This window comes from Cupressus sempervirens, chromosome 10 (genome assembly GCF_028749045.1).
Source record: "Cupressus sempervirens isolate cs-2001-9-10 chromosome 10, ASM2874904v1, whole genome shotgun sequence".
In the NCBI taxonomy this organism is placed as follows: Eukaryota; Viridiplantae; Streptophyta; class Pinopsida; order Cupressales; family Cupressaceae; genus Cupressus; species Cupressus sempervirens.
Genome location: NC_143127.1, coordinates 936,580,717 through 936,594,691, shown reverse-complemented (window position 1 = coordinate 936,594,691; position 13,975 = coordinate 936,580,717). Strand labels below are relative to the sequence as shown.

The following is a 13,975-nucleotide window of genomic DNA, read 5'->3' as shown; positions in this document are numbered from 1 at the left end:
ATGAATTTTTAAAAGTATCATAAATATTTTGTATTCATTTGAGAACAATAACAATCTTGAAATTTTTTTATTTTATTTTTTTTACATTCTACAATATTGTTGAAGTATTTTTATTTCAATTTAAAACAAAATTGGCACATAATGACAAAAATTGTACCACAAGATAGATCAATGTAATTATCCAAACAAAATAAATCTACGTCTACATTATTTTTCAAAAACTATTATTTGTCTTCCTCATCATTAATTGCTTAATACAAAATAGACATTCTCTTGGTCACATATGATTTAAATGTATTTCTATATTTTTCTTTTACCACAACAAAATCAATATACATTATGTATCAATGACATTTCATTTTTAAAATTTTGTATTAGCTTATTGATCAATGTTGTATTTGCATAATATACAAGTATAATACAATTTATTTTTTAACTCAAATTTTTTTACAAACTAATTGTATGACTAATGCAATAACAAATTATACATCGGCAAGAACTAGACGCTATGCATCCTTGTTTGTGAAAACATCCAAAATAGTTTAAATATACATTTCAGATTTATTATGTGTTGATGTTCCATTCGATTAGCCTAAATTGAAATTAGGCTCGCGAAAGTTTCCTTCACATTCTGGGAAATTTTCTGATAGAACTCGACAGGAATTACCGTAAATTTTTAAAAGCATAATCATATTTACCACATTACCAAATTTCTCTTGAACTCACACCATTAGTCGTATAAATTCTACACTAACGAATTTGCAGGAGGGAAACGCAGAAATAAAATTTGAACACTGATTTGCCTCGGTGCTCTGGATACATTTTCTGTCTGATCAACAGCCTTGCAAATCAAAATAAATGGAGAAAGAAGTGGAGAAATTGCGCGGGGTAGTGAGGGACTGCATGAGCAAGCATTTGCATTCCTCAGCTATATTTTTCGCAGACAAGGTCGTCGACTTCACACAATCGCCCACAGACTTGTACATGCTCGCGCAGGCGCTCTTCCTTGCTCAGCATTATCGTAGGGCCCTCCACATCCTCAGCAATTCTAAGATCACCTTCAAAGACCTCCGCTTTCGCTATCTCGCTGCCAAATGCCTGGTACATTCCACACCGTTTTTCTCTTCCAACTATAGCCAATGTCTATTTATTTTTAAAGGGCAGGTCTATAAACTATGAATATACATCAACAGCGGCAGGCCCGTTTGCTCTTATTTGCAAAAGTGATATACCCATTGGTCTTTTCTAATTGGCGTGGGCTTATTGCCCAAATTATATCTGGGTCCAAAATGGCTTTTAGTTAATGATTAATAAGAAACACTCTGTATTTCGAGTGTTCATGGATGTGCGACGTCTAATGTGTATCTGAATTTCGTCACAAGCCCAAATCACATCACTGTCCAAAATGGCTTGTAGTTATAATTAATTTGAATCTCTCTGAACTTCGAGTGTTGGTGGATGGGCAAGATCTAATTTGTTTCTGAATTTGGTCACAAGGTCAGTGCAGGAATTGAAGTGGAAACACATTTCAATTTAATTTAGAGTCCGGTCACGAAACCGAAACCCCGGTTAGAAGATACTAACAATATTGAAGGTATTTGGAAATCAATTTCGTTGTGGTATCTTGAAGGAGGTCCCATTTGTGAAATTGATGACTGGCATCATTCGGACCTGACAAAAACCGTTACCCTTTATATTCAGAACTACATAAGACTTTGTTTGGGATTTTATGTAGTGTTATTAGTAGCACGTTTGACATGAATGCGCTACTACGTTTTGGAGAAATATTACATATCCTCCAAACTGCATAACGTGTCTTGAACTTTAGATTAACACTTCCTATTTTTAAGATAATGATTGTTTCAAGGGGAGTTTCCTTGATCCAAATGAAGTATTGATTTGCATGGTTCATCTCACAATGTCCTAGATACAGACACCTTGCAGCTTAATAATTGTGGATGAGAACAAACTACAAATTGTTAATGAGATTTTTAAACAACTAGAACATGGTGAATGAGATCAAACTAGAAATTGCGAAATTCATCTGCTCGACGAGTTGAAGATAAACATAAAATATTCCGAGAGATTTTTCATCTTTTGAATAATGAATGATTTTGAACAGATATTTCCAAGGACTGATTTCACTGCTATAGTAAGTACCATCGTCCATAATTTGTTATTTAGTCTTCAGCAGTCTTCAAACTAGGACAATCTCTCATTGGTTCATTTTCCTCGATAACTCTAGGCTCCAATTGTCTATCCATTCTAACAGTTCTAATGGATTAGGCTCTAGTACCATCTCGCAATTTTATGTATAATAAAAATGCAAACAATAAGCACAAGACATGTACGTAAGGTTTGCTTAAAAGGTTCACGTTTGTAAAAAAGAATAAAGTGATTTATAAATTTATAATTACTGTTAACGTCTAACTGCTCTTACACTCGTCAAGGTCATGTCTGTTCGCTCTGTTTGACTATTTTTCAACAGCATTTAGAATTCTACTACCCCAGCATGTATGTCTACATATTTCTGATCGGCCAAGAATATGTACCCGACCCTCAGTATGATTGTCATACCCAACAGGGTTTACCACCAATGATGATGTTTAGTATGTGAAGGGGCATTTTGTTTTGGCTTGGGGTTTTACAACCTAGTTGCATTTCGTTAGGTATAGATTAATCGTAGAGAAATGTTTTACAAATCTATGCTAGACAGGTATGGGCTGCTTTATATTCGCTAAATTTCAATCAGTTATTTTCTAAGATGAAAAAAGAGAGTGAAGTTTCCATAACTATAGATGGGCTTAAGAGTCAAATTGATTACAGTAGTTTACTTCTAATCAATTAAATTTTAAGTTTGTCTAGGAGGAAATGAAAGAATGGCACCAATGCTTAGAGATGCTTGGAGATGCCAAGGTTAGAGAAGATGGAACTCTGGAAGTCACAGAAGATCCAAACATGGACAAAGATGCAGAGGACCAAGAAATCAATGTGAGTTACTTTTATAACTTTTTATAGCCTTTGGACTTCTCTGGGTGGTATGACTATATTTCTGAAAACAAAATACAATTAGTTTCCATCCACATGTGACTCAGTTTATTTAGGATGTTATCACTTAAAATTGTTATTGCTTCTGGATTTTTCGTGAAGTTTATTCATCAACGTTTTGGATCACACTCTGTGATCCATCATCAGGATGCAAATGAGTACTGGGAGATGAAGAATGGGAATTGGATCACATTCTTGATTCTTCATCTCCTGGCATTCAATTGCATCTTGATGATGGATCACGGAGTGTGATCCGAAATGTTGTTGAAAAAGAAAACACCATCAAATCCAAAAAGCAATACCAATTTTAAACTATGGATTGAGGAAATCTAATATCTTTGGTGTTATAACTTATATTGGCATTTACATAATTCGCTATGTGAAGAGAAATCTGTACATGATATATGGATAGCTATGACACAAATATAACAATTTCAGTTTAAAAGGTACTCCCAAGAGACTGCAGGAAGAAAAAGGATATGATGAAAGAATCTTAATGGCCTTAATGTGATCGTCTTATCCATTCTTCATATGACGTAGATGAGAACTATTGCGAAACCTTATAAAGTGGAAGTAACGAAAATTTGTTTTAGTATGAGTAGCATTATTTTCTATAACTGTTATATTCAAACACATAGAAGCTCACTGATTGTGAAAGAGAACATGCCAGTTTGAGGTTCACCCCTGGGCAATAACATGGATTGGAATTTAGAGCTAAAATAGTTTTGTTCAGTCTTGGTAGAATATAATGAAACCAACATGTTAGATTTACAAATTTTCAAACTATGATTTTTTTTATGGGAGTATAACTAATGTAGAATGTCTACTCTCTCAAGCCTTACTTGTTTATGTTCAAGTTTCATATGTAGTTTGCTCTCTGCAATGATCACCTACACCAATTAAGTTGCTTATTTGTGTTTTTTTGTATCATGTGGTGTCGCCCATGGTAATACTACCTCCTTGTTTTCTGACACACCTCTTGAATCTTCTTCAAATTCAAATCATTTTCCTTGTCTTTTATTTTTGGTTACTCTGTTCATTTGAGATTCCTCCCTCTATTTCAACCTTTTTCAACCTTTGTTTTACGAACTTGATACATAAAGGTACTTGTCACATATTTTGTTTTTGTGAAAGTTTCAGGCAGATGTAAAGAATTTTCAATTTATTAAAATAATTAGACCAAAACAAACATGTTTTTCATAGTTCACATAATATAACATGACTGATTTTATCATTCGTTGCCCCCACATCTAGTTGATTAGAGTGTGTTTGTTCTGGGTACATAATTCATATTACATTTGCTTTTTCTTGACTTTGATTAGAGTGTGTTTTTTCTGGGTACATAATTCATATTACATTTGCTTTTTCTTGACTTTCATTTGGAGAAAGTGTATAGTAGGATTAAACTGCATATCACATATCACCAGATCCCTAATCTTTGAATATTGAATGTTTTATTTGTCTTGTGTATGCAATCTTGGATGACTTTTATCTTGGTTTTGCAATGCTGTTTTCTATTATGCACGCTTTAGGTAATGTGATGCATTTAGCTCCTGGGCTGCTAGCTATGTTTTATTCGCGCATGATATTTTCAATCAATTTATTGCCTCCATTGCTTGTTTTGACAGATATCTGCAGCAATCTGTTTTTTACGAGGCAAAGCATATGATGCATTGGAGAATCGTGTTCAAGCTCTTCTGTGGTAAAGAATACAGATTTTTTTCTGCTCCTTTTTACATAGAATGAATTATTCTTTGCTTTTAAGTCTTATCTATCTTTTTATTTGGGAACACATTGCTTGAATCCTTCAGTCATATTCTATCTTATATATTTGTTGACTAGATCAAAGTACACAGAGATGCCCAAGTTATTTGGTTACATTTTTATCACGCACATGAATACGGATATTATCATTTTCTGTATAATTTGAAATTTATGAGGAAATGCACACAATTTGCAATAATAAATATTGACCATGATGTAGGCTTTCTTTTTATAACCATCCTCATCATTTCCTTATGCTTTTTTATGTTTCAATGATAAAGAGTGAAATTTTCTTGTTTTGAATTCTATATTGCCTTTTTCTTGTGTTCTTGGCATGGACATTTCTCCAAACTTCAATTTTATTGAAACTTGGTCAGGCAAAATTAATGAAATACTGTTTTAGTTTTTATCGATAAAAAATGGCTTTCATGAATACAATCTCATGTCATGGCTTTCTGGCTCAAAAGATCAGTTTCATGAATACAACTCTCATAAAGCCACGACACAAGTTTGCAGCTCATTTTTCTGCAGGTACTAACATATTTCATGTTTTGGAGGCAAAATCTATGACAGAAATACATCATTTTGTGCTTTTTGATTCCTTTAGCAACCTGTTTGCATAGCATTTTACCATGGTTTTCTACTTGGATAGGGCTTCATTCTCTCAGTATTTGCTGACCTTCTCTTTAGCTGACTAGGGTTTTTAAAAAATTCTTTGATTTTTTGGTCAGATTAATTATTAATATTTAACCTATATCTTCTTTGTGGGCTTTTCACAAAAAGTTCTTTGGGTCTTCGACAGAATTTTCTGGATTTATACCTCGGTATTTGTGCCAGCCATTGCATTTATAAAAAAGTCTGTACCAAAATCTGCCTTTTCATTTTGCATTAGGATTTGTGCCTTAGATTTTGTAATTAGTATCTCACCTCTACTAATTTCTTGTTTTCCATTCCTTAGAAAGCGTGCACAATGATGTTTTTGATCAATGTTATGTTGGAAGGCAATCAACAATTCAATGACAAAAGTTACAAAACATGGAAGCAATAGATGATGACTATCTTTGAGTATCATCACCTCAATGACCTTGTTTTTTGTAAATAGTCTCATACTAGTCGGGTTGGACAAGATTAGGATAATTTTGATGAACACAACCGAGAGGTGGTCAAGCTAATCAAACTTGTCCTCAATTTTGTATTCGCAAAATTGGGGCAACCCTACATAAATTTTCAAAGGTTAAACACTCTAAAAGGCATTTCTTTAGTTGTTTTATTTGATTTTGGTTTTAGTTTCACCCTAAGATCGTGGCATTTTCTATTTTGCTCCTTTTGAGCTATCATAGGCTTTAATCAGATTTGTATTATAAGAGATATTGAGTAATTAAGAATCCTGTAGGTGGGCATTTTAAGCCTGACTGCATATCTTCATTCCTTGATTAAAACCTTGCATAAGTGGGCTTTTTGTTAGTCTTTACATGGTATCTTGGGTACCATTTGCATGTGATATGGAATTGAAACTCCACTGTACATATTTGCAACGAAATATGTGAACGTCTATAGAATTTGAATATGTTAAGTGGTCTTTTTAAGTCCTATTACGCATTTTATCTTTTAAAGGTTTAAATGCGTGTAAATAAACATGAGAAACCCGTTTATAATCAAGAGATGTTTTAAACTTGTATTTATAAGTGGTCTTTTTGAGTTCACTTACAAAGTATGAGTTTATGTTTGTTTTGACTTCATATACAATATAAATCACATCATTAACTTTGAAGAGTTAAAACTAGGGATTTTTGAAGTCACTACATATTGCTTTGACTTACAAAAGCCCTTTATTGGTTTTATAAAGCAAAGGTGACATTTTTAACATGTATTGCATTCATCAAAACTTGTAATACATTGTATTTACACACTAAATATATTACAATAATAGATAAGTCATCTATTATTAGTTAATGGTTATCTATTGTAAATATCTTAAGCTTTAGTTTGCTTTTATTTTTTCCTTTCTCTAGAATAGAATGTTTCTATTCTCTTTGTTCATTCTTTTGTATAAATTGACCTCTCGGTCTCTATTAACAAGAAGCAAGTATTTTTTACCAATGACTTCGTAATATGGTATCAGAGCTAATACTTCAAATTTTTTGGAAAAATTTATAATTTCTTCTGGAAATTATTTGTTTAATTTTTTTCAAAAAAAATTTCAGTCGAATTTCTCAAAAACTCGCCTAGAGTTTTTTGCCTGGAGAAATTCGAATCTAACTAAAACTCAAGCTAGGGTTTTTCATTTTTGGGAAGAATTCGGGTGTTCACTTTTTTTTTTAGGGGTTTCTTAGAAGAAATGTCTGCTGAAAATCGCAGATCTGGAGGTTGTTTTTTTGCAACTCGAATGCTCATCACATCTGAAAATCGCGAGCTAGGGTTTCAGTTTTGGTATCCACTTTTTTCTGCAATCACGGAACAGCATTTTTGAGGGTGAAATCACAGCTTTTTTTGCTAAAATCTCCTTGCCTATGCTGTCTCAAACAAAAACGCCCCTGTTTTGATCAAAATCGTCATTTTCAGACCTGCAAACACCATTTTTCTATTGCTTTGATCTTCATATCTACTGACTGGTTTTTTGGCTCGAAACCCTAATTTTTGGGGTTGGAATTTTTTTTTGTTTGGAGATTCTTGGTGGGTTTTTCGAGAGCTCAATTGGGTTGTCGTCCGTTTTTTTTGGGTGCCTCGTTTTATGTGCCCCAATTTTTGAGCCAGCAGATCCAAAAAATGACAACATGTTCCTTTTGGCTTTTTCGAGCTCTTTTTTGGGTCACTCTCTGATTCTTCTGGGTCTTCCATATTTTTGCCTCAAAGAATGTGCCTTCATAGATTTTCACAGTTTTTTATTGAAAAATGTGTCATGGCATCTCTGACAAATATTTTGCTTGAGCATAATTCCAAATTCAATGGTTGCAATTATGGAACCTGGAAGTAGTGCATCATCGCAATCTTTGAATATCGGAACACTGATCAACTTGTTCTAGGTGTTACGAAGCATCCGACTTCTCCAGGTCTTGATCAAGATACATGTGATTCGAATAATCAAGAGGCAGTGATGCTTTTCAAATTATCTGTAGCTGATGATCAGCTTTCTCAGATTCCATCCGCCAAGACAGCTGCCGAAATCTGGACACATTTGAAAGGTCTTCATGAGACTTCTGACAAGAGCAGAGCCTTCTTTCTGAAAAACAATTTGTTTTCTATTGTCATGGATGAGTGCACCATGCTCCAAGCACACTTGAATCGGATTCAGGAAATCCGTGATCAGCTACTTGCCATCGGTCGCAAGATGGAGGAAGAGGATATTGTGGTAATCACTCTTTGGAGTTTACCAAAATCTTATGAGCGTTTGATCGAGACTCTCAACATCACATCTACTGGTGTTGATTTGAAGTTCACTAATCTCTGCACCTTGCTGCTTTAGCAAGATCGGTGGAAACAACAGTTCGTTAGTAGCTCTAATTCTACCTCCATTGAGCAAGCCTTTGCTGCGAAATCCTTTTAGAAGGATAAGGGCAAGTTTTAGCAACCATCTTTGCGGAAGTCTTCTACTGCAGCATTTGATGGTACTAGAAAGAAGAATATTCAATGCAACTGTTGCCACAAGTATGCTCACATGAAGGTTGAATGTCGAAAATGCTTAGCTGCCCAGTCTAAGCAATCAGGTTCGCAACCCAAAGCAAATAGTGCAGAGCATACTGAGCAGACGAAATCTACCTTTTACGCCTATATGGCTAAAAGACCTGTAGATCATGTGAAGTCGTCTACTTGGTACATTGATTCAGGTGCCTCTCGACATTTCACTCACTGCAGAGACTAGTTTACTCACTACCAGCCTTATTCAGATTTTGTTATTTTTGGTGGCAGAGAAGTGTACATGGTTGTCGGTAAAGGCAACATTCAGATTCAGTCTGTTGGGAGGAATCTCATATTCCTTGATGTGTACTACGTTCCAGGGATGGAACTAAATCTACTCTCAGTCAATCAGTTGTTGTGACATTCTCTACACTTGGCGGTCACCTTCAGTTCACATCAGTGCACCATCACTGATTGGGCGACCAAGTCTATTGTTTCAGTAGGTCTTGAGGATCATGGTCTTTTCAGACTTATTGATTCTGATGATTCTCAGGACTTAGCTATGGCTGCTTGGCGATCTTTTATCAACACACTTTGGCATGAGCGATATGGGCACTTAAATGTGCATTATCTCTCACAGCTTGCTTAGGATGAGCTTGTTCTTGGTTTGCCAGAGATTCAGACTCAACACCTTGGAGTTTGTGAAGCATGTCAAGCTGGGAAGCAACATCGCACGCCTTTCCCCAATGGCGATTCTTGGTGAGCTTCTCAGGTACTTCAGCTTGTTCATGCTGATATCTGCAGCCCTATGGCCACTCCTTCTGTTCTTGGGTCTAGGTATTTTCTGTTGTTTGTAGATGATTTCAGTAGAAAAATGTGGGTGTATTTCCTTAAAAAGAAATCAGATGCATTTACTGTATTTCAGAAGTTTAAACCCTTAGTTGAAAAAGAGTCTGGGAAATCTATTATTACTCTTAGATCAGATAATGGGGGGGAATTTTGTTCTAATGTTTTCTCCATCTTCTTGGATACACATGGCATCCAACGCCAGTTCACCACACCCCACACGCCACAACAAAACAATGTAGTTAAACGTCGGAACAGGACAATCACTGAGATGGCTCGTTCCATGCTCGAACACAGACATGTTCCGAAGCAGTTTTGGGTAGAAGCAGTTAACACTGCAGTTTATCTGTTGAACGGGTCACCCACAGTGGTGGTCAAAGGTAAAACTCCGAAAGAGGCCTGGTCAGGTCGTAAGCCTAGAATTAGTCACCTAAAGGTTTTTGGCTCTCTTGCTTTTGTTTGGATCTCCTGATGCTTCACGGACCAAGTTGGATGCCAAGAGTCAGAAATTGATGCTTGTTGGATATGGCAGTCTTCACAAAGCCTACCACTTGATTGATGTTGAGACATCTCGTGTCATATACAATCGTGATGTAGTCTTTGATGAGCAGCGAGGACCATTCATGCCTATTTCTCTTGTTCCTAATCTAGCAGACTGGCCTATGCAGGCTCATGATTTGGGAGTTCGACTTCCATTAGGTTCACCTGATGGGAGGGCTCCAATAGCTCCTATAGCTTCAGTTATTCCAGTGATACCTGTACAGACACCTCTGGCTTCTCCTGCAGGATCACCTCGCTTTGTAGATGCTTCACTTGAGTTTGATCCAGCTTCTTCTGATGAGGATCCTATTGATCAAGCATCTCCTAGTACTACTGTTGGTCCTTCTCCTATCCGGCCTAAGTGGTGGGCTAAGACACTTGTTGATTTTCGTGATGATGAGCTTATTCACAGGAGAATTGCTTGGAAAAAGAGCAAAACTACAGATTTTGTTAACTTTGCTCTTATGGCCAACATTCACATTGTGTTTGAACCTCAAACATATTCCGAGGCTAAAGAAATTCCAGAGTGGGAACAAGCCATGACATCTAAACACCAGAGCCTGCTGAAGAACAACACTTGGGTCCTTTCTGATCTTCCACTAGGGAAGAAACCCATTGGCTGCAAATGGGTCTACAAAATCAAATACAAATCAGATGGTACTTTGGATAAGTACAAAGCTCGTTTAGTGGCGAAGGGCTTTTCTCAGCGTCAGGGCATTGATTATGAGGAGACCTTTGCTCCTACTGCAAAGATGAGCACCATCAGATTAGTCCTAGCCATGGCAGCACAGTTTGGCTAGAAGGTCCATCAAATGGATGTAAAGAGTGCTTTCCTGAATGGTGATCTCCATGAAGAGGTCTACATGACGCAACCTCCTGGTTTCAAGGTTGCTGGTAAAGACCATCAAGTTCTCAGATTGGTAAAAGCTCTCTATGGTTTGAAGAAGGCCCCTTGGGCATGGTACATCAAGATTGATAAGTACCTCAGTGATCAAGGCTTCAAGATGAGTTCTTTAGACTCAAATCTGTACATCAAGACTATTGACAGTGACATCATCCTTTTGGTTATCTATGTGGATGATCTGATCATCACTGACAGTTCGGCATCTTTGATTCAGGGAATCAAATAGAACTTATGCCAGTCTTTTGATATCACTGACTTTGGACTCATGCATTATTGCTTAGGTGTTGAAGTTTGGCAACAATCTTCTAGTATATTCATCTCTCACTCCAAATATGCTAGGGCCCTATTAGACAAATTTCGAATGCAGGTTTGCAAACCTGCATCTACACCTATGGAGAAAGGTCTCAAGTTATCAACAACGTCTGATTCTCTTTCTATTGATGATACTACATACAGGCAACTAGTAGGCAGCTTCATCTACCTCTCTGCTACTAGGCCTGATATTAGCTTCGTAGTCAGCTATATTTTTTATGCTTTATGCCAGCTCCTAAGGCTGATCATTGGATGGCAGCAAAGCGTGTGCTTCGTTATGTGAAGGGCACTTCAGATTATGGACTTCTGTACTCTCAGAGTTCTAATTGTAAACTCAGTGGGTTCATTGATTCAGATTGGGCAGGCTCTGTTGATGATAAAAAGTCAACATCTGGATATGTGTTCAGTTTGGGATCCGGTGCAGTCACATGGACCAGCAAGAAGCAGCAGGCAGTTTCTCTCTCTTCTACAGAGGCTAAATATAGAGGGACTGTTAAGGCAGGATGTGAAGCTGTTTGGCTTCGTCGGATGCTTGGGGATATGCAGATGTCACCAGCAGGACCAACTACTCTGTTTGTTGATAATGAAGGCGTTATCAAGTTAGCACGGAATCCAGTCTTCCATGAACGAACCAAGCATGTGGATGTTCATTGTCATTACATATGACAGTTGGTTGAAGACGAGACTATAGATCTACAATATGTTCCTACCATAGATCAGACTGCAGACATTCTCACCAAGCCTCTTGGTCCTGATAAGTTTGTCAAATTCAGAGGACAACTTGGTGTTCTAGATAGATTAACCATTAAGGGAGGGTATTACAATAATAGATAAGTCGTCTATTATTAGTTAATGGTTATCTATTGTAAATATCTTAAGCTTTTGTTTTTTGCTTTCTCTAGAATAGAATGTTTCTATTCTCTTCGTTCATTCTTTTGTTTTCTATTCTCTTCGTTCATTCTTTTGTATAAATTGACCTCTTGGTCTCTATTAATGACAAGCAAGTATTTTTTACCAATTACTTTGTAATAAAATACCCATTAAAGGCAATGTTAAGATATAGCCTTGAATGGGTATTAAAGGCAATGTCTATGGTTAAAATATAACCCAACAATGTGCAAAATGCTTTTAAGAGCCAGTGACTGTTTTTTTCTTGGTAATAAGATATTTTTTATTAATAATTTTTAAAAAGTACAAAGTACAAGTTCCTTGGAAAAGACATCGAGGTTCCTTTTCAAATGATTATAAAATTCTCAAAAACATTCCCACCTAATTGGTGGACACCTTACAACTTGTCAGGAATGATTTTACAATGGATTGTAAACAAGCCATTGACCATCCGAACCACCACCTGAACTGCAAAAGCTTGAAGCCGTAATTGTGAGATCTGGATATCAGGAGTAAGGCACCACAAACATTCCAAAGCTGTCCTTTCTTGGCCTTCCTGAGCCCTGGCTTCTAAACAGAAAAAAATCCCCATGATTTGACTGTCTCAATTCTGCATAAAACCCCCAAGGAGTCGCTCTCCATACCATAACCAACAGTGATAAACTAGTTTTCAAAAACTGGGCGATTATGCCTCCACCCAAAAGAAGCCATGATGCCGGAAGGACCATCATGTTCAACATAAACAATCAGTAAAAACATATGAGGCTACATCTTTGGGTTTCAATCGGCAATTCTCTCTGCTCCATCCAAAATTTGGTGAACATTTTGTTTTTGTTCTTCCTTATAAACATTTAAATAAACAAAACACAAATAAAACACAAATAAAGCCCAAGAACACATTGCCTTACCCATGGCACTTGGAAGGTTTCATGTTTGTTTTTGATAAGATAAATAGGTTTTAAAGGGACCCTGAAACCCAAAAGTAGGTACAAACCAAGGCTGATAATAAGCAAAAAAGCCCAGCCAGAAAAAAACAAGTCTAAAGGTTGATAATAAGCACGAGCCTAGCCAACAACAAAGGCCAACAAAAAGGCCAAATCAAACTGTCTTTAATGAAACTAAGCAAAAGCCAAAACGAAAAGCCAATAGTGAAACATCAAAAACACAAAAGACAGAACCAGAGGGCTACTCTTTATTCTACTTCTCGAAATCTTGCATGGTTTGGGCAACCTCAAAAATCTTCTGGTGCTCCTCGGCCTTCTGCTCTTGGATTTTCTTCGTTTCCTTGTCCAAACTGGTAAAGGTGATATCAGTAGCCATATCATCATCAGACCTGGCTCTTTCTCTGTCCTTTCCGTCCTCACCTACCAGTAGGCCTTTGTCTTTGATCACACCGGTTAAAGAGAGCATATTGTCATTGATCGAATTGAGGAGAGAGATCATCTGACTAGCCAAATTGTGATTGTAGTTTTCAAGATTCTTAATTCTCCTCTCAACTAGACTGGCTCTATTGCTCTAATCCTCCTGGTTCTCATTTTCAGTCTTCCTGTTGTTGCCCTCCAAGTGACACACCTTCTCTGACTTCTTCCAGCTCATGGTATAGCCACTTGATTGATCTGAAATTATCAATCATGCTGTTATGAGCGTTGTTCAGAAGGTTCATTCCCATCTCCCTTGCATTATTAGAGATGGCCACAATAACTGGATCAATGAGCTCTTCAAGCCGGGGCTCTTCCTGATTATCCACCAGAATTTGAGGATTCATAGCTTCTCTATAAATTCCCAATGTCGCAGTCCTGACATTGAAATTCCTCCAAGCTTTTCTTCTATTTTTGACAAGCACTTCTCCCTCTTTAGCACCAACATTATCCTTTTCCTTCTCGGAATGAGATTGAGGTTGGTGATGAACAGGGGAAAGGGGGAGAATCGAAACATCCGGTTCCTGATTCAAAACCCTCTCTTTATCTGCATTATCCCTCTTTTGTTTTCCCCCGGCATGGTCCTCTTTAATCTCCTCTTCCATCTCCTTGTCTTCATCCTTAGAATCCATGTCCTCCT

General features: G+C 36.8%; 1 protein-coding gene across 2 annotated transcripts in view; it reads left to right on the top strand.

The window, feature by feature from the left end:
• Positions 1 to 573: 573 nt before the first annotated feature.
• The window catches only part of APC6 (anaphase promoting complex 6), a 169,758-nt gene continuing 156,356 nt past the window's right edge, over positions 574 to 13,975 (top strand). Inside the window, exons 1-3 of one of the 2 annotated variants that reach the window (XM_089806964.1) lie at positions 574 to 1,101; positions 2,866 to 2,991; positions 4,677 to 4,750. In XM_089806964.1, coding sequence (XP_089663090.1) covers positions 859 to 1,101; positions 2,866 to 2,991; positions 4,677 to 4,750 — 443 coding nt within the window. In that variant the 5' untranslated portion in view covers positions 574 to 858. The remainder of the gene's footprint in view (positions 1,102 to 2,865; positions 2,992 to 4,676; positions 4,751 to 13,975) is intronic. The other variant, XM_089806963.1, reaches the window with a different exon arrangement.